Genomic DNA, 22,784 nt, shown 5'->3' with positions numbered 1-22,784 from the left:
ATATTCAAATGTTATTCCTTGAGAGCCATACTCAGATTTCAAAGGAAAAGAAAAGGGAAATGTGTGCTTTTTTTGTCATTTGACCACTTTTAAAGTAGAAAAATCAGAATTACATTGACAATCAATGAGAGTATCCATGTAAGAAGATTCTAATGTAGAAAAAAAGATTAAAAAACATGTGACTCCCGAGCCACAAGTGGCTCTCGAGCCATAGGTTCCCTGCTCCTTCTCTAGTCTAGACTATAAATAAGAAAGGTAAAAGTGTAAATATACTGTTCTCTATTGTATGAATAACAACTAAAGTATAATTACAAAATACTAAGCGATTTTGTACGCTTTCATAGACGCCACGATGTTGCTTGTTCAATCTAACATGAAAGTCCCAAACGGAAATGTTCAGACAACAGACCAATCATCTTGCACGTTTACCGAAGCAGACCAATGAGATCATGTTTTACCAAGCAGCATGTTTCAGTGACCCTTGCACATGTGAGTACGTCGGAAGACCACTGTTTGTGTTGATCAAACTAATAGAAATCTCAAATTTGTCACGATTTTCTTGTGAACGTGAGCTATGGATAATAAACGGACAAAACCTGGCTCCAATAAGGTAAGACAAAATGTCTTTTTTATTATGCTATGAAAACAATTGCCGCCAGACACATGGCTAGCATGATTGTTTTTTGGAGCGACAAATAATTTTCATAATTTAGCGCTGCCTTCTATGTTGCAAAGTAACTTAAAATGCATGGAGAATATCTAGTGAACTCTTTTTAAAAGTCTTTATTAAAATAAAAATCCCGAGTAACAATAATGTTGGTATAACTACGGCCATCATTTAATGATAGGGTTGTCGTGCATTCGACTATTTTTACAATCATGTCGTTTTTATTGCTAGGTGATTCCATCAGAATTGACACAAAACATGGAGGATAAAAATCAGCCACCCGTTAAAGTGAAAAGGAGTAACGGTGAGGAGATTGCATACCACCCGGTGAAGATGTCCAAAAGCGACCTGTATAGACCCCCAACAGCAGAAGAGCTCAACAATCTTAAAGAAGCAGAAGGCTTATTTCACTGCAGCTTGCTGAAAATGCAGGTACTTGGCTTCAATGGCCTATTATGACCTATTATGACTGCTGACATACCTTGTATACTACCTCATTTTCTCTAACAGATGAGCGAGCTCCTAAAAGAAGTTGCTCTCAGTGAACGAAGGAAACGGCATATAGATGCTTTTATTTTGACGGTCACAAAGCTCCTGAAGGCTGTGCCGCAGTCACCTGTGGTTGAGGTGCCTAATATTTTTCCCTAAAGTGATACTAAGTGTGTTGCCAAATTGCAGACATTGCAAAATTGGAAGTGTCAAAATGCGATTCACTTTGCAAATAAGTAATTGTCTTTTTTTCCCCCCTCACAGGTGAACAATCTGTCATGGTTGTCCAACAATGTCAAAGTTCCGATTATCCTTGTACCAAAAACTGATAGGGGCAATTTTCATATGGCGCCTCCTGCTTCAATTGATCTGATTGGAAGTTACCCATTGGGGACCTGCACCAGACCACGGGTAGTGGTTGACATGGTTGCCACAATCCCAGATGTAAATCCCACATGCTTTTCATAAAAGCGTAATGCAGACAGTTTTTTTTTTAAATCTGTGATTATGTATAATTGCGCTTTCTTTTTTTTTTAGGATATCCTCCAACCAAAAGACTTCTTAAATCAGAGATACCCAAGGAAACGAGCAATCTACCTGGCAGGGCTGGCACAGTATCTGGCAACATCGTCAGATATTGGAGCTATCTCCTACTCTTGTCTTAATGGGAATCGACTTCGTCCTATTCTGCTGCTGAGTCCCCCAGGTAATACCATACTAGGGGTCTGTGTGGATCGGGTATTATTGTCTTTGATTGTTGACTATGTCAAATATTTCGTTGATGTATTGTTCTTGGGTGCTTTAGATAAAGATTCTTCGCCCTTAATCGTCCGCATTCACGCTTGCCCACCTCCTGGATATTTCAACCCCAAACGTTTCAATCCTCGGATGAATAATATCAGGACAGGCTGGTATACCGGGGTGAACAACTCACAAACTGGTCAGAATTTTAACCTTATATGTGACAGTTGATTTATCTAGTACTGTAATTCAAACCTTTTTCTTTTGTTTTTACAGAGATCATTGAACCTCCCACTCCACATTACAATAGCTCCCTTCTGGGTGACATGCTGCCCAAGGCTCACCTCCAGTTTCTGACTGCTGTGACTGCTCAATGTGCCGCTTTTCCTAATGGAGTGTCTTTGTTCAAAGTCTGGCTCCGTCAACGAGAGCTTGACCAGGTACGGTTTCTTTAATGATTGAGAAAAACTACTAACCAATGCTGAAATGTTTACAGCTACATTAAAAGACTATTCAGTGTTGTATAAACATTACTCATGAACTCCCCAGTCATCCATTTGTTGTCTTTTTTTCTAATTCTTTCAAGGGCACTGGGTGTTTTAATGGATTTTTTGCCGCCATGTATATGGCCTACCTTTTAACCACGCACAAAATCAGCAACACCATGACCGCATACCAGCTGCTGCGAAACTCCCTGAATTTTCTGAGTACAGTGCTCAAATTTTATTTCAATCAGAAGACATTGATGAGATTTAAAGCTGATTTAACTTTTTTTCTGTGATTCTCAGCTCGGACCGACCTTACAGTTAATGGAATCAGCTTATCCAAAAATCCAGACTTGACAGCTGTAAGTGATGCATTATCAGCAAGAAGCATTTAACATTGGACAATGGTCCTGTTTATATGTTCACCTTTGACAAATCATGCTGCTTTTTTTTTCTTTGTTTATCCAACAGCCATCTATGGCAGACTTTCATGATGCATTCCAAGTTGTGTTCATTGATCCATCTGGACACCTCAACATATGTGCTGACATGACTGCCTGCACATACAAACGGGTAGAGAAAAAAACTGAAAAAAGTACATAGTATTTTTTTAAAAAATGTTTTAACCAACTGAAAAAAAATCTCGCAGTTGCAACACGAGGCATCAGTTTCCATGCAGTTCTGGGACGACCCAACCGTTGATGGTTTCCATAGCCTTCTCATGACACCAAAACCTATGATTAGAACCAGTGACCATGTCTTCCAGTATGGCTTTTCCCCAATAATAATAATTTTCTATCAATGATTCATTCTATTGAATGATTTTACATCCTTTTTTTTTTTACCCCCACTCAGATTGTGTGACCTTGTCAAGTTCCAGTACAGCTGTAAGAAACTAAACTTACTTAATGATTTGATGGACCAGAGTGGAAACTACGTGAACACAGTGCTCCCATTTGTTTTGACGCTGCTTCAGAGAGGTCTCGGACAAAGGATCAGCCTCTTAACCCACTCACTTTGTCCTGAACCTGTGGTGGGTACTGTGGGTCTGTGGCATAGTATGCTGCATTGTAAAAAAAATATTTAATAAATTGTGCTATCTTCAGATTTTAAGTAGCTATAGCTTGAGTTTTAACTGTTATTTCCTCACAGTGGGCACTGGATAGTGAACCTCCAAAGTATAAAGCCCAGCCCCCTATCACCTTTGGCTTATTGCTACAGTCAGAGTTTGCGACTTCAGCTTTGGAGCGAGGACCTCCAGCAGACAGCCCTGAGGTAACTTTGAAGTCATTGCTTGATGGTGACGGTGATAGATGTCTAATAGGTTTGAGCTGGGAGAGCCTGGCAGATAATTATCTCTGTGGCAAGAGTTCCAATTTATCTTTACTGGAAGAGGATTACGGCAAATTATCTCAATCACCTTCGATGGCAGTAAAGCATGACCATTATTTCTCATAGGCTGCTGAGTTCCGGCAGCTCTGGGGCGCTCGCTCAGAGCTCCGCCGTTTTCAGGATGGCGCCATCACTGAGGCAGTTCTGTGGGAAGGAGAAAGTATACATCAGAAACGGCTTGTACCCCAACAGATCGTCAAACACCTGTTACAGCTGTATGTCTTGTTTTTATTTTGAATTTGAAATTTTGCATTGCTAATCGATAGGGTATTCTATAATAATTCATGTTGAATCCGGTGGTTGAATTGCTTTAGTTTGGAAATTCCTTGTCTAACAAGTTCCAGTGGAATATATAATTGACCAAATGTGAATATTTTACACCCCACTCTTCCACAATGTGTTTTCTTTTCCCGGCAGCCATGCAAACATACCTGAGTCATGTGTGCGATACGTTGGGGCAGTTGTTGAAGATGTAATCCAAATGAAAAAAATGGTAAGTAAATAAATCACCTAGGATGTTTCTTTAAAATTCTATTTTTTTTTAACTCATTTCCGGAGATGATATGGGAAGAGGCGGCCAGGCGACTTTAGCTCTAGAGTCCTGGGTTCAAATCCAGGTCGGTCAACCTGTGTGGGGTTTGCATGTTCTCCCCATCCCTGTGTGATTTTTCTCAAGGTCCTCTGGTTTCTTCCCACATACCAAAGACATGCGTGGTAGGCTGATTGGATAGTCCAAATTGCACCGACGTATGGGTGTGAGTGAATGGTTGTCCATCTGCTTGTGCCCTGCGGTTGGCTGGCCACTGATACAGGGTGTCCCTCGCCTCTGTCCCAAAGTCGGTTGGGATAAATTGATAGTATATTTTAGTTTATTTCTGTCCATCCTTAATATTGCACAATTAAGGGTTTACACGACGCACCATTTTAGATAGTGTAATGTGTGTGTGGTGTGGTTGATAACTGGAACCGAAATTGATTTTTATTCCCATCACCCACTCAATAAATTCAAATCATAAACAACTAGAGAAACACAGTGATAGGACCCTACAACAAATCTTGAAAACAATCACACAGGCATATGAACCTGATGACATAAACTTCACATTTCATAGGTTTCACTTGCTGACAAAGGTAAGATATGCACTGACTTTTATAAATATGGTAGTCTTGACTTAACTCTTGTCGCTGTCTTCATGATTGGGCTGAAAACTGATTCATGCTCAATTTCTAATTTTTTTGTGGCCACGAACAGCAATAAGGGGCACAAAATACTCAAAGCAGTTTTCACTCTCCTTGTCTTTAGGTGGGGAGTACTGGAGAGGAGGAAGGTTTGCGTGTTGTACAGTCATTCGATGACCTGAGCAGAAAACTTTGGAAACTGGACGACCTTCCACTTTCTATTACATCAGTACAAGGAGCCCACCCATCGCTCAGATACACCCAGGTAAATTCCTGTCCGGATATCTACATACCTCAAAACCATTCACAACATGCACAGAGTCAATAAATCGCTCAGTAAATGAAAATGAGGTCCGTCATTTTTCAAGCTGCAATTCATCGCGGCATTTGTTTGCGCATAAATTGCATAATTTTGTTGTCAGATGAAACATGCTAACCGCATTACTCTCAACACTACCAAGTGCCAGTAGTATGATGGCCAGGTTGCACGGACACGCCTACAGAATCCTACCACTCCTGTTTTAAAGTCTAATTACATTTTTATTCATTCAAATTGGTCATGATTCTTAACAACAGTCTTGCCTTTAACCCAATACAAGTATTTATTCATATTTACAGCAACTTTAGTGACTTCCAAAATCTTGCTATTGCTCTAAATTTCCTGTGGGCGGCAATGTTTTGCATGTGTGAAGACATTGCCTGCCCTCGTGAATAAAATGCTACAATTCAGGTATCCTAACTTGTGGCAAAAAAATTAAAAAATTGGTTTAAGGTGCCCAAGGTTGTCATTTCACTTGTCTAGAATCTAGATAGCATACCAGTTTGGCTCAAAAAGAAATATTTTGAAGTGCTCTAATTGGCACAGAACAAAAATGGTTCCTCTTTTTTTTACTATACTGCACTTGAGGGTCTTTTTAAAAATGTGATTTGGCTATATATCAAAATATTACATAACTTGATTCTCAATCTATCTGGATCGATATTTACACTTGTGGTTTGAAAATTGACAAAATGATACGATGGAGGCCATATGTTGTTCTAACATAAAAATATTTATATGACAGTCACTTTTGACCTAAATCAGCAATTTTGATGGGCTTTGATTGTCACAATTGTCACAAAATCTAATTCTTAGATAGCTTTCAAATGACACTATTCATGAAGATAACATATATTGTGTTTTGATTGGGGTATTTGTTGTATTAAGAAGTATTGTCTCTACACATGAGTGTTACATTGTTAGCTTTTTTCACAATGATATGGCATACATGTATGAAATAAATTATTGCCACTAAAATTTGTTAAAATGACACACACCAATTGTTAGAAGTATCTGTTAATGTGATTTCCTTCTGTGCCTTTCAGGTTTTTCCTCCTTTGCCACTAAATTTTGACCACCGCTTCTTTGATAAAAGACCTGGCTTCGAAGTACTTGTGCCAAAGGAGAATAAACCCTGTCCTGCTTATGTGACCCCCATCACAGGTTAGGTGTTGTCACCACTGTCCCCATTTTTCTAGTCTTTCCAAACATATGATTGATGTTTTGGTAACTTGCAGTGATCTGTCACGTGGAGGGTAGTGGAAAGTGGCCTCACGACAGCCTGGCCATCCGTCACATCCTAGCTGCCTTCCATATCCGTCTAGGAGAGCTACTCGGGATGCTGCATGACTACACATGCGTACCCTGTGCCACACACGTGGATGTCTGGAAGGTACATTTTGTTTGCAATGAATTCAAATTTAACTGGAAGTTTTATCGTGCCAACTCATTTAATTGTCTGTTCTAGGACGGCTTTGTGTTCCGTATCCAGGTGGCATACCATAGAGAGCCCCAAGTGCTTAGAGAGAAACTGAGTCCTGAGGGTCTGTTGGTTGTCAGGGACAACGTAGAGGCTCAGAGCTTGGAAATGAGCACCGTTCACAAGCCTTTACTAACCAGCACTCTACATGGGTAAACATGGCTAGCAGTCTCCAACTAGGACTTCCAGTTTTTATTTTTCTTTCTTTAAAGCAGTTAAATTTGCCTAAAAGGGAAGCTGGAGCTAGTTTGCAGTGAAGAAAGAAGCGCTTTATTTTGTGTCCTTTACTGCCAGGCTTCAGCAGCAACACCCTTGTTTCGGGGCGGTGTGTCGCCTGGCAAAACGTTGGCTGGGGGCTCAACTCTTCAGTGAAGACATCACAGAAGACTCGGCAGACCTACTCGTGGCTTCCCTCTTCTTGCATTCCGCGCCGTTCACCCCTCCTTGGTAACATTTCCGAAAACAAAAATCGTCTGGGTGCTGTGTGTCACGTGTTTGTGTTTTTTTGGCCTTCTTTTTTTTGTTGTTCTTGGTATGTCGGTCATGTGAATGTGTTTTCCCCATTCTCAGTTCTCCTCAGGTGGGCTTCCTCCGCTTCCTTCATCTGCTGTCTTCCTTTGACTGGAGGAACAACCCGCTGGTCGTCGACCTCAACAAGCAGCTCACAGGCAAGCGCTTGCACACATACTCGTGCAAAACAAACAGTTGCTGACCTTTTTCTATTGACACATCTGACATACTTTAACATCCTGCTTGTTGGCGTTGCTAAGTTCAGATTGTTGTGCGCTTCTCCTCACGTGTAGCGGCCGACTACACAGAGATCAGGAATGACTTCATGGCCTCCAGGGAGTCCCTACCCGTCATGTTTATAGCAACGCCTAAAGACAAAAAGGTTTCAATGTGGACCAAGCAAGCCCCCTCTGTCCAGGTCAGTAGACCATCAAATAGAAGTGCAACCAACACATATAAATCATTTATTAATTGAAGCATAAATATATAAAACTTTAACAAAAAAGGTGACAGATTTAAAGCTAAAATATAAAAAAAAGAACACATGAAAAGTTAAAGTTATCTTTAAGGTAAGAGGTTTTTTTAGAGGTTGGATATGTAATCATAAACACCGATGTAAGAATGAGTTGCATGTTCTTGGCAGTGTACAATCACACAATTTCCCAATCCTGGAGCCTTTCCTTAGTGCGCACTGGTCTCCGGGATCACACTGTAGGGAAAAAAAAAAAGACAAAAAAACCCAATTGTATCCAAAGTATCGTGTTACAGGTATTCTGTCGTGCACTTGCTCATGTCGTATACCATTGGCAGGTAGTTGTGTTTTTTTCTAAGAGATGATAGTTGGTTTTTCTGAAGTCTATTTAAAACTTCATGTAAATCGTTTATCTGAAAGCACACATTTTACTAGGTTTGAGTTAGCCGACAGCAAGCTTGACAATTTAATGTGCAAAGAACACTTAAAGGTTTGTGCTTACCAATTGCTTCTCGTTGCCATCCGCTGTCATGAAGTGTCTTAAATGTCTAGCTTTGTATTCTTCTGTTTGGCTCTCAGTGTTGACATAAAAGCTTTTGGTGATGCACAGCAATGTGCAGAAAAGGTACACGCAGCAGTCTCTCATGGTGCGCAGCTGACCCAGATATGCTTTCTGCACTCCACCTCACTCTGTCCCAAAACATACCAACGAGCCTCCGAGCAACCTCCTCTTATAAAGTGTGCCGGAGAGTAGGAACTTTGTGTTTGGTCACGTTTTAGGGGTCGTGTCAACTTTATTTATATCTTCACAAAGGAGTTTGTGATGTGTTTGTAAGCAAGTCTAGAGACAAACTCTTCACATGAAGAAAGAAAAACAAGAACCTATTTTAGAAATGAGTTAGTTACTTTTGTTACATTACTGTTTATATAGCACTTGTCGGCTGTTGTTAAGATCCATTTTTCCTGAGAGGCCTAGAAGTTTTCATTCGTTCCCATACTTCCCAGTTAAAATTGATTGGACGTATAGTGCCCTCAATGGCAATGGGAGAAAAAGCCAGTCTTCGTAGTTTAAGTTAATTGGGAATTTTTCATTGTCAATGGCAAGCATTGAGTGAAAATCTGTGGAGGGAAGAATCACTGTTCTTAGGAGCCATGAGCTATATACCTATTTTTTTAATCAGTATTTCTAAAGTCCATAAAGGATAGCGGTACGGTAGACTATTGGTTAGCATGCCCGCCTGACAGTTTTTATATCAATACTCCGTTGGGATCTGACCATTCTGTGTGGAGTTTAAATGTTCTCCCCGTGTCTTTTTTCTGGGTATTCCGGTTTCTTCTCACATCCCAGAAACATTCACGGTAGGATTGTTTAACACTATAAAATTGTTCCTGGGTCAGTGTGAATGGTTGTTCTGGCAACCAATTCAGGATGTCCCCCATCTACTGCCCACAGTTGACTGGAATAGGCTCCAGCACTAACAAGACCCATGTGAGGATAAGCGTTACGGAAAATGAATGTCCATAAAGGTTTGATTTGGCAGCAGAAGCAAGAATATAAATACTGCTAAAGGAGAGACCTTTAACACAGTTCAGTCCTAACTCTAATAGTGTGCCTGAGTAAAATGATAAAACATTTCAGTCTCATTATCATAATCAGTTTACTCATGAATTCAAATCTATACTCAAGAAAAACTATTTTTTTGGGGTGCTAGACATTCCAATATAACCTTCTGTTATTTTCCCTTTCTATTTAAGCTTTCTGAAAGAAAAGCAACTACATGATTTGTTCACTGAACTGAATATGGTAAAAATGACAAGAATAATTAAATGTCATTGCTCAAGGTCCCCGATAAATTAGCAACATATAGCACTTAAATCTTTGAATGTTTTTGACGGTGATTGACAACTGATCCATTCTGATTTGGAGCACACTGGTGGTCAATGGGTTAATATTTTCCTCTTTTTTTTTAGTCTGCTCTATTTTCCTTAAAGACAGTATATCACCATTCTGGAATTTCCATTCATTTTGCAATCGATTTGCATCATGTATTAAACTTTAATACATGATGCAAATTGATTGCAAAGTACTGTGTATCCTGTTGTACTCGTTAATTTAAAGAGTACAACAGGATACACAGTGCCATCACACATTCATGCATGGACTAGACAATACATCTAGGTAAGTTGCATGATTTAAGTTCTTAATTTCAAAAGTATTAAATTGAGCCAAAGCAAAAATTGAGAGAGCTTCTCAGGGTTTTTAATTTATATTTTGTGTTTTATTTTTTCAACCAGACAAGTTGAAATAAATTAGGCACTTGTTGACCAGAATTCATTCATCCAATTTAGCTTAACTCACAACGTCTGTCTCAACTTGAAAATTCGGAATTACGTTTCAATTTCGAGGGCTGATCCAAATGCATTTTTTTAGATGTTACAGCGAGTGGTGATGGTGGCTGCTGAGAGTCTCAAAGTCCTGGAAAATCAGCTGATGGACGGCAATCAGATCCAAGATATCCGGGTCTGTAGAGAAATGAAAAAAAAAAATATATATATATATATATAAAGGAAGCACTCACTGAAAGGATAATGTTTTTAATACTTTTCAATTTAAATCCCTAGGTGGCCATGCGTCCTCCTTTAGATGCTTACGATGTACTAATCCACTTGAACCCCAAGCAAATTCCATTGGTCAATCAAGCAATTGACCTTCCCAGAATCAGCTACCACAGGGGTGTGCTCACCGGGAAAGTTATCTCTTGTTGGAAGAAGATGCCCGTCACCGACTTCAACCCTGTGACCCTCTACCTGGCAGAGCTGCGGGTGAGCTTAGTCTTGAGTTCAAATTCCAAGAAGGGGGCAGCATGCAAACTGAGCTCTGCTAACTGCTTGGGGATTTCTGCCAGTAAACAATAAAACTACTACTATATTCATGAAACAACTCTTTTGAATTTTACCCTTTGTGGACACTATAATTTATCTCTCACTTGTCTTTAGGAAAACATTAAGTGCGATTTTGCTTTCTTGATACTCTCCCCAATCACAATGTTACGTAATGCATAATTTTATTGCTTATAGGATGCATTTGGAGACCTGGCCCTTTTCTTCTGTGATCCTTATGGAGGATCCGTGATAGCCGTCTTATGGAAGCCAAAGGCCTTTGTGCCTCTCCCTTTCAAGGTAAAACTCACTTTTTCTCAAATATTAAACAAATGATGCACTTAACATTATGGCTGATGTGAAAAATTAACTAAAAACTAAACTTACTTAAGTTGACAGACATTTTGAATGACGTTTATTAACTGTACTTAGTTGAGGAGTCAGACTGGTGGGCTGCCAGTCTAACAAAGCAATAGGGGGAAAAATATCAAGAAGTAAAATAGTTACCTTCAGGAATGCTAGTAAATAGTTGTAATGGTATATCTTACTAAGAAATACCATAGCCCTGGTAGCACACCCAATGTATTTTTTTCTCCCCCTGTCCACGTCTTGTAGACGTCTCAGGTGTCTGCTAGAAGTGTGGATGTATGTCGTGATGAGGCAACAACGGTTCCCAACGTGGAAGCAATACTGGAGGACTTCAGGATCATTGGAAAGGATTTGGTCAAATCAGTGGAGGCCAGGACAGAAAAATGGTCATTGTAATTGTACAATCATTCTCAACACATCTTTTTCATACAATAGTGGATACAGAATTTTAGCGAACACATTTTCTTCCATTGACGGTGGTAGACACCTAATCCTTTAAAAATCATGTAAAACTTTAATGAATAAATATCCAGCTTTTTTGTGTATTCTTGCGTATCACTATCCAGTTCACCAGCAATTTGTTTGAACTTGTTTCAGTCCATAAAGGAAAATTAATCATTGTAGCCACATTTCACAACACTGTGATATCAAGTTATGTAACCATTCTTTCGCTTCAAATGGAGAATTTCAGAGATGACATCAAATCGGCATTTCAAATGTCCACCTAGCTGCCTCTCGCCCTATTAGCTGGGAATGATTCCCACTCACTCGCTGCTCTCTTGAGGACAAATATTGATAGAAAATACAAAATAGGTTAAGGTGTACATAGGGTCAGCTTGTGAAAGGGCAACACAATTTTAGATGTGGAGGGTTTGATGTAACAGCTGTGGCTATCAAGTGAAAGATCGTGACCCGGATCTGTGATTTTATTACAGCTCTTAAAACACCAGGTCTCTTCTCTCTTAGGTGTTCAAAATGCTTTAGTAATTGTAAAAATGTTTATTAAAATTTGGCTTTTATCAATGAATTAAGAGTTGTCTTCAAAGTATAATAAATTACACCTGATGTGACACTGTCGCACAGATGATTGGCATATTTCTTGCATTAATAGCAGACAGATTGTCTGTTTAGGCTGATGATTCATTGCTCAACAGTATGTCGGGATCATTTCACGTCATACTGACACACTGAAATGTGACGTGAAGGGATGTACAGCTGTTTGATTGACAAAGAGTGAGCTGACTCTAGCAGCACTGTAATTATAGGGGCAGTGGAAAAGTCCTGGAAGCACGTTGTGTTTGCAAGTAAACAACAATGCTGTAAAGCTGTGTGGTGAAAGTTGAATCGCACCACTTAATTTCTGCCCTGGGCAATGATGCAATGTAATGTATATTGATGCAAATGCAGTTTGTTTCTTCATACTAGGGTAATTAATTACTTGAGTGAGTGTTGAAACAATGTTTTCTACCGGGAAGCAAATGAGTCAAGACAGTGGGAAGCCACCATAATTGAAGCCTTTGGAGTCTGCACCCATTAGTCACTAAAGCTGATTTCACTTTTACGCACTTGCTCATATTTTATCAATACAAACATTGTGGATTATGTCGACCACAATACTTGATTTTGTCCTGAGAAAATATATGAAGTGATAGACAAAAATATAACCAGAAACATTTTGTCAATCTGTGTTTACATTCTGCTCTGCCAACTTGATTTTTTTTATGACAATGGAAAACATCTGGTACCATTCAACTCGAGACAAACATCTGTTTGACATGTGCCCCATATGTGCATCATTCACTTAAAATTGTTTTCAGAGCAGAACAGCCAACAGCAAGGCAGAAAGAGCAAAACAAGCAACACCTAGGCAGACATATTGTTCGAAATAGGTGTTTTTCTAAATAGTTGTGGTCACATTGTTTTCACTCTCAACCTTCCTGTTACTCAGTGAGTGAAATTATTTCTCGAAACGAACAAACCAAATCATCAGTTCCCCTCGTTTTTCGAAGGGGATGAGGTCTATGTTTTATCCCGATGGTGCAATGGTTCTTTTGCCTTATTTTAGTGCAGGGAGTGTGGATCAATGCATATGTGATTGTCAGTGCAAAGTTTTTTGTCTCAACGTGTGGTCTCTGACTGCCGACCAGTTTTGGAGGGTATAATGACAATTAGGCTTTTGTCGAGTCAATGATGATGACAAAGCCTATGTCTGATTATTATTTTGGGCAGAGATGGGGAAAATTTCACAAAGGGTCACAGTGGGAGCGAGTTTTCATTCGTACACATCAAGAGGACACCTTTTCACTAATCTGGTGTCCTACAAGTGCAATTGGTGGATTGAAGTCAGGTGTATCTTATTTCCGCAGAAACTTCACTGTGCTGGGTCAGTTGAAGCAAAAACCAGCACACACAGCTGACCTTGAGAACCGGTTTGCTTACCCTGGCAAAGGATGCAGGTTCCTTTTTGCCACTTCGACACATGGTCTAGACCAGGGGTAGGCAAACTTTTGGGCCCGGGGGCCACATTGACTTTAAAAATCTGACAGATGGGCGGGGTCAGCACAAGATACGATACATATAAAAAAGTGCATCCGTTAAGAGTACATATGAAACATAAACAGAAAAAAACGACTAAAGTATTAACATACTCATCATTCAAGTATAAAGTAAAGTAAAAAGGAATGTATTAAGAAATTTTAAAATGTAATTTAAAAAAAAAAGATAGATGGGCTGTAAAACACAAAAAACAAATAAGAGTACAAAGCTACTGCCACTGGCTTCCGCGTGACAGCGCCATCTTGGGGGGAAAAAAACATTATTTGGACAACGTCGGCGGGCCGGATTAAAAAGCCTAGCGGGCCATATGTGGCCCGCGGGCCGTAGTTTGCCCACCCCTGGTCTAGACCTTACATGCTTGTGTGGGTTTTCTCCAGGTACTCTTGTTTATTCCCACATCTAAAAAACACATTATAGGCCGGTTGTACACTTTAAATTGCCTCTAGGTAAGAGGGTGAGTGTGAATGGTTGTCTGTCTCCTGCTCTGCAATTGGTTGGAAACTAATTCAGGGTGTCCCCCTCAATGGTAGTCATTGGCTCATATAGGCTCCAGCACTCCCTATTACCCTAGTGAGAATAAGTGGTACGGAAAATGACTTAATAAACCTTTTTAATATTTTTTTTCTTCTTCATCGTCATTATTAACATCTGTTCTCCTCAGTGCTACATGGGGGCTGGTTCATCCATTCAGGTTATTCTTTCTGTCTGATCCAGCTGTGTTTCATCTTTGGGATTACATCGAGCAGCCAAGTTATTCCTGTTAATACTGAATGTTTTCTGACAATGTTTTTGTAATTCAAGAAAATAGCTTAATACGTTAATGAACATTTGTGCTTCTGTAACTCAATCAAATATTGCATTTCATTTGGTTATCAGACTGCCTGTTTAAGACTCAATTGAGATTAAAACATGTAATGCTGCTGTTTTCCCCTAAAATGTCCACATTTCTATCTACAGCACTCGATGATATCCATTTAAACTGGCTGTCAATTTGCATTTCATAATTTGAAAAAAAATCAGTTTAGCATTTACACTCTTAAACCCCAAAAATACCAACAAATAAAAATAACTAGATAATGGTGACTTATATCTGTCTGTCTGGCTCCCCCTTAAATATTAAGCCTAGTATTTAGTTTGACTTGAGTCTTTTCATTACTTACTCCACCTACCTCTTTTCAATTTCAAATTAATCTCACTTTAGATTTATTAGAGGCAAGGCCAGGTTTCACACCTGCGAAGATCTTCCAAACGACTGATGTCATTCTCCCATCCATTGTTGTATTTCAGAGAACAATTTCCAAACTTGCCTTACCTTGTTGTGCTGACTTTTGAATCAGTCTGACGTGAACGACATTCCTGACGGGGGTAATCTTTGATTGAAATTATTCATGTGCCCTGTGGGCTTTTTAATTGTGACGCACCTCACCATGCTCATAAATTACTGTCAAATAACGCTAGTCAAATTTATATTCAATATTTATGAATTGGTGAAAAAAATATTTTTAAAAATGTTTTGATTTCAGTTTGCATTCTATGAAGTTCCATCCACTAAATCCACCTAATATGTTGGCCAGTACAACAAAATGTCAAGAGAATAACTTTCATATGATCTAGAGATAAAATATATAGTGTTCTTAAATCTGAGGTTTTTCCACAGCTCGATTGAAACCAGAGAAAGGACATCGAAGAATAATGTGCACTGATGAAGTTTCAGACAGGAAACAAAAGAACAGGTCAGACCAAGCCAGGTGGAAGGAATATTTATATATTTTGTTTTTCTTTAGTTTAGTTTTTTTCCCCCCCTGATTTCATCGGCATATAATGGAATATATATATAAAAGTATATGATCATCAACAGCCTAACATGAAACTGTCATCTATATAGGAAATGAATGCCATTGAAAGCATGTATTGTAAACTTGTCAGTGAATCATATAGTGACGTGCCACATGTAGGCGTGTGTGGCGGGAGGTGGAGCTGCCCTCAGGATTGGCAGTGGCCCAGTCTAAGACTCTGCATTTCTTTATAAGACCAGTCTGGTCCTTCCAGTTCCACGGTTCCACATCATAATCGTGCTCCTTATTTCAGAGTGGTCAAATAACAAGACAACATGGGCAGACAAAAGTTCTACTTGGAAAAACTGTCCAAGACCTTCCAAATCCGCAACCTTCTTCTACGCCAGGCCCTGGCGGAATGCCTTGGAACCCTCATCCTAGTGGTAAGTGATACTCTGGGGTATATATAAGTAGGCAGTCATAAATATATTGTTAATGCTGTGATAGAAAATATAATATCTTGTGATAGTGGTAATATTCACAACATATTACAATATCTTGGGTTTTTATAGTATAGAAAATCATGGAGTTGATTACTAATTCCTAATCAAAACAAGATATAAAGCACTAATTTTATGATCATCTGGTAAAAACATTGCCAGGCTTTCAATGGAGAAGTTAACATCAGAATTCATGAATGTTTAAGATGCATTGTCCACTTCTTAATAAGTAAATTTGCCATTGAACTGCAATATAATCATTTACTTAATAATTTTTTTTGGCAGTGTTTACAAAGTCAACTGCTAAATAGGTGCAGGCCAAGCACAGAATAGAAAAGCTAGCGTTATTTGTATTGTAACAATGTAAATATTAAGTTTGCAGAGATTATGGTCAAAAGTACATCAAATATGTACAATGCTCAACATTAACTAAGTAACTATAGACAAGGAAAAAACTCCAAATAAAGATTCTAACAAGCAAGAGATTTTAGAAATACTGGATTGTGCAAATACTGTAGTGTTGAATATTTCTATAGAAACTAAATACATATGTTCTATAGTTGAAATTGAACTCACTGGCTGCCAATGACGATGATAGACATTCAGTCAATTTCAACTGGAAGGTCCGGTACCCAATGAGCATTCGCTAATCTAGTTCAAATGAATTTGGTGTCAACTAACACATTTAAATTCACAGCAGAAGGATGAAATGAGCCATGTGATTGGATGTTTTTAAAAACAAAAAGTATATCTTTTAAAATATTTTAGTGCAGGACAAAGAGAAAATAAAGGTGAGTTATGTATATTAAATGATGACGCATCAATGGAGTCACCAAGAATGGAAGCAGAACAATCCTATGCATGATATAATTTGACTTCCTAGTGTTACTTCATGTTTTCTCTCTGGTATGCTGAACATTTTTTGCTTGTGACAAAGCAAACCACCTAATCCGGGGACAAAGTCTGGGTGTGGACACTTTAGGTGTGAAGACTTTGCAGGTATTTTTTTCAGAGCCAGTGTAAAAAAAAAACACGTTTACCTCAGAGCAGTCAATTAGTTTTTTTTTTTACTGCCTGATATAGGTCAGAAACCTGTGATGAAGTATCACAGCGATATTTTTACGTTTTAATTTTATGCTGGTGGTGTGACTACTTAGCTCACAGGCTTCACAGCTCTGGGGTCCTGGGTTCAAGTCCAGGTCAGTCCACCTATGTGGTGTTTGCATGTTCTCCCTGGGCCTGTGTGGGTTTCCTCTGGGTACTAGGGTTTCCTCCCACATTCCAAAAACCATGCATGATAGGCTGATTGGACACTAAATTGCCCCTAGGTATGGGTATGAGTGTGTATGGTTGTCCGTCTCAACTAGGATAGGCTCCAGCACCCCCGTGACCCTAATGAGGAAGAAGCAGTACAAAAAATGAGATGAGATTTTAACTTGTTGGACTCCTCTTAAAAAGAAAAACACTTCCAGATGTTTATTTTGGTATACTCTGTGTGTTTTTTGTTGTTTTTATAAGCTTCCCCAAAGCGCTGAAGGATTTTTAGGGCCATGCTGCCGCCCAACTTGCTGAATCAGCCAGTTTAACTTTGATTGATGTGCTCTGAGCTGACCACATTCTGAAAATAGAAATTTTGAATATTGCATACAGAGTGGAATATTATAAAACCATCATAGTTCATCAAAACACCCTAACTCTCTGTTTTGTATACACTACGGAGAGAAATAAAACACTGAAATCAAACTTTATTTTAGTGATGTTTTAACCAGGAAAGGCTGTTTAGATGATAAACTCCAGGTGGCACAAGTTGCATGCTTTGGAGGTTTCCTGTAGTTTTATTCCAAAGTCCAGAAATTTAGGTGACACGTTTCTCGACCAATAAAAATGCATGCTGTGTGCAATTATTAGTCTGAGTTCTTGACTCTTACATATCTTCCTTGGCAGGAAATAGATTTTGAGACAACAATCTTCTCAAGATATGCTCCCAAACTAACATTCATGAAATTTTTGGTTAGCTGCATTGACATGATATCATGGATACAATGGAGCTTCTATAATGGCGAGCTTCTTTTGAATGGACTTTTGTTCCCTTAGATTACTGATAAACATGATTATACCATGCTTGACCTTGAAAGGATGACAAATTACAAAATTACAATCCCCCTAAATTATCATAACATGTAGTCCAACCCTTGGAAAAAAACAAGGAACCATCTAGTAAGTTGATAGGTCTTGCAGGCTCGTGAAGAGTTCCAAGAAACAGTTGAATTTTATAGTCTTAAAAGCAATAAATGAAAATCAGACACTTAAACGAGAGCATGAGTAGTTTAGGAGCTTGTCTAATGTAAAGAGGGAGGCCATTTCATAGTTTTGGACCAGCAACAGAAAAGGCTTCGTCCCCCTCTGAGCTTTGGTACCTTCAGAAGCAACTTGTAAGATGGCCTGAGGCACGCGGCAAAAGTGTAGGAAAAGAACAGCTTACACAGTAAATTGTGGTCACACCATTTAGACATTCCATAGCAAATTGAATCTTTAAATAACCTCTTTGAAAGACAGTGGTAGGAAGCCAAAACTAGTTATTGAAGTGCTTCCGTGTTCCTGTAAAAAGATTACATAAACATTTTGTTGCACTGTGTATGTAATAATGTCAACTTATTTGCAGATGTTTGGCTGTGGTGCAGTGGCCCAATTAGTGTTGAGCAGTGGTTCTCACGGTTTGTTTCTGACTGTCAACTTTGCCTTTGGCTTTGCCGCCACCTTGGGAATCTTGGTCTGTGGTCAAATATCAGGTAAGCGGTGTTGTTTTTTCTCAAATCTTTTGTAGTCCATGTTTTTTTTATTATGGATATATATATGTGCTTGTTACAGGAGGACATCTGAACCCAGCAGTAACGTTTGCCCTGTGTCTGCTTGGGAGAGAACGTTGGAGGAAGTTTCCCATGTACTTCCTGTTTCAGACCATTGGTGGTTTCTTGGGTGCAGCAGTTATTTTTGGCATGTACTATGGTAAGGTTAATTCTAAATGTTAGTTTGTTGAGCTATTTTGGCTCAATTTGTAAATATACACTTTTTTTCAACATATGTGGTTTTGTAAGTCTTAAAGTCAGTTATAACATTGTTTGTTTTTCTAGAAAAGCACCTAACCAAACCTCTTTTTTTTCTTAACTCAATCAGATGCCCTTTGGGACCATCCTGGTGCTTTTAATGTCACTGGTCCACGGGCTACAGCAGGAATATTTGCCACCTATCCTGGAAAACATCTGACCATTGTTAATGGGTTCTTTGACCAGGCAAGAGATAGTCATCCGCAAATGTTCTCTTAAAATGCATTAAAATTCACAAAACTCACAGTTTCTGTCTTTCCCTCTCGAATGTAGATTATTGGCACAGCAGCACTGATCGTTTGCATCCTCGCCATTGTTGATCCCTACAATAATCCCATTCCGCAAGGATTGGAAGCTTTTACTGTAGGATTTGTGGTTCTGGTCATTGGCCTTTCTATGGGATTCAACTCCGGCTACGCCGTCAATCCTGCCAGAGATCTCGGACCTCGTATTTTTACTGCCGTAGCTGGGTGGGGAACCGAAGTATTCACGTAAGGACATTTATATTTTCATACAATCATTCTTCTCCATTTTGGTGCTCTTATCAACAACCAATAGCTAACAAACCATGGGATTTATACTTTTCAGTGCCAGGAAAGGTTGGTTCTTAGTACCTGTTTTCGCCCCCTTCCTTGGCGCCACCATTGGCGTGATTATATACCAAATGATGGTTGGCTTCCACGAAGAAGGAGAAGTGCGTGACCGTAGGATCGCCGAAGCAGAGGAGAACTTGCGACTTACTGACGTCGCCGCCAATGACAAGTCCAAAGAGGCAACTAAACAAGTGCATTGAGCTGCTAGTTTTGTGCATAGACGCACGTACCAAAAAAAATAAAAAACTAACACGCCGCAGATTATTCACCTTTCACCGCAGTTTAACTGCCCGATTGATGTGATTTTGAAATGAAGCTAATTTTCTTTTGTTTTATTGGTGTTCATTACATTTGAAGTAGAAAGGGAGAAATATACTGTCATACAATATATTATTTTCACGGGAAATGAACATTTTTGTTGTTATGCTCTTCTACAGTATTTTATACTTTGTTGTGTAGTTTTAAGTACTGCTTATGAAAAGATTTATATTTCAAATGTCCAAACAAGCATTAAGGAGATAGGTGACCCAAGTTTGTTTCTGTTAGTCCAGTCCATTTCAACTAAATTGGAGTTCAAGCATTGAAATGTGACATTTTAGAAGTTTATTTTTTCATTTCACAATGGAAAGACAATTCTATTCCAATATTGATGATGCCTACCTTTATCCCAAGTATATAGTCATAATTGCACCATGTTTTTGACATAACACTGCACATTTCTTTTGGTGCTGGACTGTAATGATCTTTGTGTTTTGTATACAGATTGATGGCTGATTCTTTTTTTTTATTAAAACAATAAAAGTTGTTTTTTTTATTCAATCACAGATTGTGTTAGTCCAATCCATTTTGACCAGGAGGGTGAGCAGTGCAAGTATAGTGTTATATAATATTTGACACATTTGGAATTATTTTTACTACAGTTGCAGTTTCATTGTGTCACGTATTTAACACCATAGTGGCATGTTTTTGTGATTTATATGAAATTCCACAGGGGAAAATAATATATATATATATATATATATATATATATATATATATATATATATATATATATATATATATATATATATATATATATATATATATATATATATATATATATATATATATATATATATTTTTTTTTTTATTTTTTTATTTTATTTTTTTATTTTCCCAAATTGTTTCATCAATAGCTGCCTGCTCGTGGAGTGGTTAACATGTCGGCCTCACAGTTCTGACATGGAGGGTTCAGTGCCAGGTTCGGACCTTCCCGAGTGGATTTTACATGTTATCCTCAGGTTTAAATGGGTTTCTCTGGTTACTCCAGTTTCCTACCACACACCAAAGCAAGCCTGCTAGGTTGGTTAAACACTCTAAATTGCCCCTCAGTATGAATGGTTGTCTGTCTCCTTGTGTCATGCGATTGACTGGCCACCAATACGCCAATGACCATAGTTTGCTGGAGATAGGCTACAACACCCCCCACAAATCTTGTGAGGATAAGCAGTTCAGAAAATGAATGAATGAATCCACTTTAACACATTCCTGGTTTCATTGTTTACAGCACATGTGTCAAAGTGGCGGCTCGGGGGCCATACCTGGACTGCCGCATAATTTTGTGTGGCCCGGGAAAGTAAATCCTGAGTGCCGAATTTCTGTTTTAGGATCAAATTAAAATGAAGAGTATAGATGTATATTGAATTTTCCCCCCTGATTTCCCCCCTTGGAAATCAATTATTGTAATTTTTTAAATAAATGATTTCTGTGTTTTTAGTTCAAAAATCATTTAGTAAAATTTAAAAACATATTTTAAAAAAGCAAAAATAAGCATTGTTTTAGATCTATAAAAAAGTTGAATATTTAGGGATTTTCATCCAGTTGTTTTAGTCCATTTATTTAAAAAAAAATCTAAATATTATATCTGAAATGGTCCGGCCTACATGAGATCGAGTTGACGTTAACACGGCCCGCGAACCAACCCAAGTCTGACACCCTTGGTATACAGTCATTTTGTGTACAAGGTGGACTTAATATGGATCAACACTGAATAATTGAAAACAGTTCATTAGTACAGCACAATACATTATTAACAGTAATGTTCATTGTAATGGAGGAAATGTATAATACATAATTACATGATCTAGTTTTAAAATGATATATATGCACTACATTGTCATATTGCCCAACACTAGCAAGAGCAAAAGTTTACTCCAAATCTAGCTTGACCTGTCTATGTCCATATGCCTTGAGCTCTATGGAGGAAATGTAGGTCTGCTGCAAAAAATATATACATGCTTACTTTTGAACACAAACTGCTTTCATGTCTAAACTTTGTAATTCCCTCAATATAGCTCCTTACATACCAAGTGTATTCCATACTTCAAGAACCTCTATGGAGCCTAGCTTTTTGTATTACACGCCTTAGGCCAGTTTGTTCATATCAAAGACTCTGTCCAAACATTTACTTTTGGCTGGATTTCAATAAGTATAAGAGGGGCGTTGGGATGACAAACATGGGACAAATAGCATTCTTCATGCTCCATCACTAACAATCTTGTACAATCCACCCTTGTCTTTTCTGAAAAGTTTCAGATTACGAGGATTGCACGAGAGGAGGAACCATATATGAACTAAACACAAACCATTTCTTTCTTTCCATCGGATGTGGTTTGTAGAAGAGTTAAGGTGCCACACTTTCTTCCCCATTGCAGGGTGCACTTTATTTCTTTTGGTTCCCTCTCATTAGTTTTACAACTGGCAGCTATCAAGACACCCCTGGAAACAAGAATTAATTTTACTGGAATGCTGAGGAAGCACTGTGTTCAGTTTAACTAAAAACAATGTTGCTTTGTCTTTCGATTCAAACACAATTTTATTTTCAAAAATACAGTCCAATTAAACACAACCAGAACCAGAAGGTAGGCACATAAACACAAAAATATAAGAAATAAAGAATTTTCCATGCTAAAGGCTGATGCTGTGCTAAACAAACCAAGTATATATATATATATATATATATATATATATATATATATATATATATATATATATATATATATATATATATATATATATATATATATATATATATATATATATATATATATATATATATATATATATATATATATATATATATATATATATATATATATATATATATATATATATATATATATATATATATATATATATATATATATATATATATATATATATATATATATATATATATATATATATATATATATATATATATATATATATATATATATATATATATATATATAT

The 22,784-nt window shown here is 38.0% G+C and overlaps 3 protein-coding genes across 3 annotated transcripts; 2 read left to right on the top strand and 1 right to left on the bottom strand.

Moving 5' to 3' along the window:
- The first annotated feature begins 443 nt into the window (after nucleotides 1-443).
- nol6 (nucleolar protein 6 (RNA-associated)) lies at nucleotides 444-11,528 on the top strand. Its single transcript, XM_077715677.1, has 26 exons — nucleotides 444-610; nucleotides 899-1,099; nucleotides 1,178-1,294; nucleotides 1,421-1,600; nucleotides 1,694-1,862; nucleotides 1,962-2,096; nucleotides 2,174-2,337; nucleotides 2,484-2,604; nucleotides 2,686-2,744; nucleotides 2,854-2,955; nucleotides 3,032-3,147; nucleotides 3,238-3,415; nucleotides 3,535-3,657; nucleotides 3,841-3,989; nucleotides 4,192-4,267; nucleotides 5,078-5,218; nucleotides 6,319-6,436; nucleotides 6,511-6,665; nucleotides 6,741-6,904; nucleotides 7,047-7,199; nucleotides 7,323-7,420; nucleotides 7,556-7,680; nucleotides 10,166-10,255; nucleotides 10,357-10,557; nucleotides 10,813-10,914; nucleotides 11,230-11,528. The coding sequence occupies exons 1-26, from the start codon at nucleotides 575-577 to the stop codon at nucleotides 11,377-11,379; spliced, it is 3,423 nt and encodes a 1,140-aa protein (XP_077571803.1). The 5' UTR covers nucleotides 444-574; the 3' UTR covers nucleotides 11,380-11,528.
- LOC144195827 (cocaine- and amphetamine-regulated transcript protein-like) lies at nucleotides 7,779-8,425 on the bottom strand. Its single transcript, XM_077715678.1, has 3 exons — nucleotides 8,237-8,425; nucleotides 8,064-8,147; nucleotides 7,779-7,971 (listed from the first exon to the last, which is right to left on the bottom strand). Exons 1-3 carry the CDS (start codon nucleotides 8,378-8,380, stop codon nucleotides 7,864-7,866), a joined length of 336 nt encoding a protein of 111 aa, XP_077571804.1. The 5' UTR covers nucleotides 8,381-8,425; the 3' UTR covers nucleotides 7,779-7,863.
- Nucleotides 11,529-15,566: 4,038 nt separating the features above from the next.
- aqp3a (aquaporin 3a) lies at nucleotides 15,567-20,318 on the top strand. The gene is made up of 6 exons (XM_077714758.1): nucleotides 15,567-15,757; nucleotides 18,477-18,603; nucleotides 18,683-18,820; nucleotides 18,989-19,104; nucleotides 19,192-19,409; nucleotides 19,507-20,318. The coding sequence occupies exons 1-6, from the start codon at nucleotides 15,650-15,652 to the stop codon at nucleotides 19,709-19,711; spliced, it is 912 nt and encodes a 303-aa protein (XP_077570884.1). The 5' UTR covers nucleotides 15,567-15,649; the 3' UTR covers nucleotides 19,712-20,318.
- The last annotated feature ends 2,466 nt before the right edge of the window (nucleotides 20,319-22,784 follow it).

Source organism: Stigmatopora nigra, chromosome 4, assembly GCF_051989575.1.
Source record: "Stigmatopora nigra isolate UIUO_SnigA chromosome 4, RoL_Snig_1.1, whole genome shotgun sequence".
NCBI classification, from domain to species: domain Eukaryota; kingdom Metazoa; phylum Chordata; class Actinopteri; order Syngnathiformes; family Syngnathidae; genus Stigmatopora; species Stigmatopora nigra.
Note: the sequence above shows the minus strand (reverse complement) of the source record. Positions and strands in the feature narration are given on the sequence as shown.

What these genes read in the sequence shown, in the direction of transcription:
- nol6 (XM_077715677.1), top strand. Translation starts at nt 575, where the DNA reads ATGGATAATAAACGGACAAAACCTGGCTCCAATAAG. An exon ending in CAAAACCTGGCTCCAATAAG is followed by an intron (nt 611 to 898) that starts GTAAGACAAAAT and finishes TTTTATTGCTAG; the next exon opens with GTGATTCCATCAGAATTGAC. An exon ending in CACACGTGGATGTCTGGAAG is followed by an intron (nt 6,666 to 6,740) that starts GTACATTTTGTT and finishes TGTCTGTTCTAG; the next exon opens with GACGGCTTTGTGTTCCGTAT.
- LOC144195827 (XM_077715678.1), bottom strand. Translation starts at nt 8,380, where the DNA reads ATGAGAGACTGCTGCGTGTACCTTTTCTGCACATTGCTGTGCATCACC. An exon ending in ATGGCAACGAGAAGCAATTG is followed by an intron (nt 8,148 to 8,236) that starts GTAAGCACAAAC and finishes GTGTGCTTTCAG; the next exon opens with ATAAACGATTTACATGAAGT. An exon ending in AACACAACTACCTGCCAATG is followed by an intron (nt 7,972 to 8,063) that starts GTATACGACATG and finishes TTTTCCCTACAG; the next exon opens with TGTGATCCCGGAGACCAGTG.
- aqp3a (XM_077714758.1), top strand. Translation starts at nt 15,650, where the DNA reads ATGGGCAGACAAAAGTTCTACTTGGAAAAACTGTCCAAGACCTTCCAA. An exon ending in TTGGAACCCTCATCCTAGTG is followed by an intron (nt 15,758 to 18,476) that starts GTAAGTGATACT and finishes ACTTATTTGCAG; the next exon opens with ATGTTTGGCTGTGGTGCAGT. An exon ending in TATTTTTGGCATGTACTATG is followed by an intron (nt 18,821 to 18,988) that starts GTAAGGTTAATT and finishes TAACTCAATCAG; the next exon opens with ATGCCCTTTGGGACCATCCT.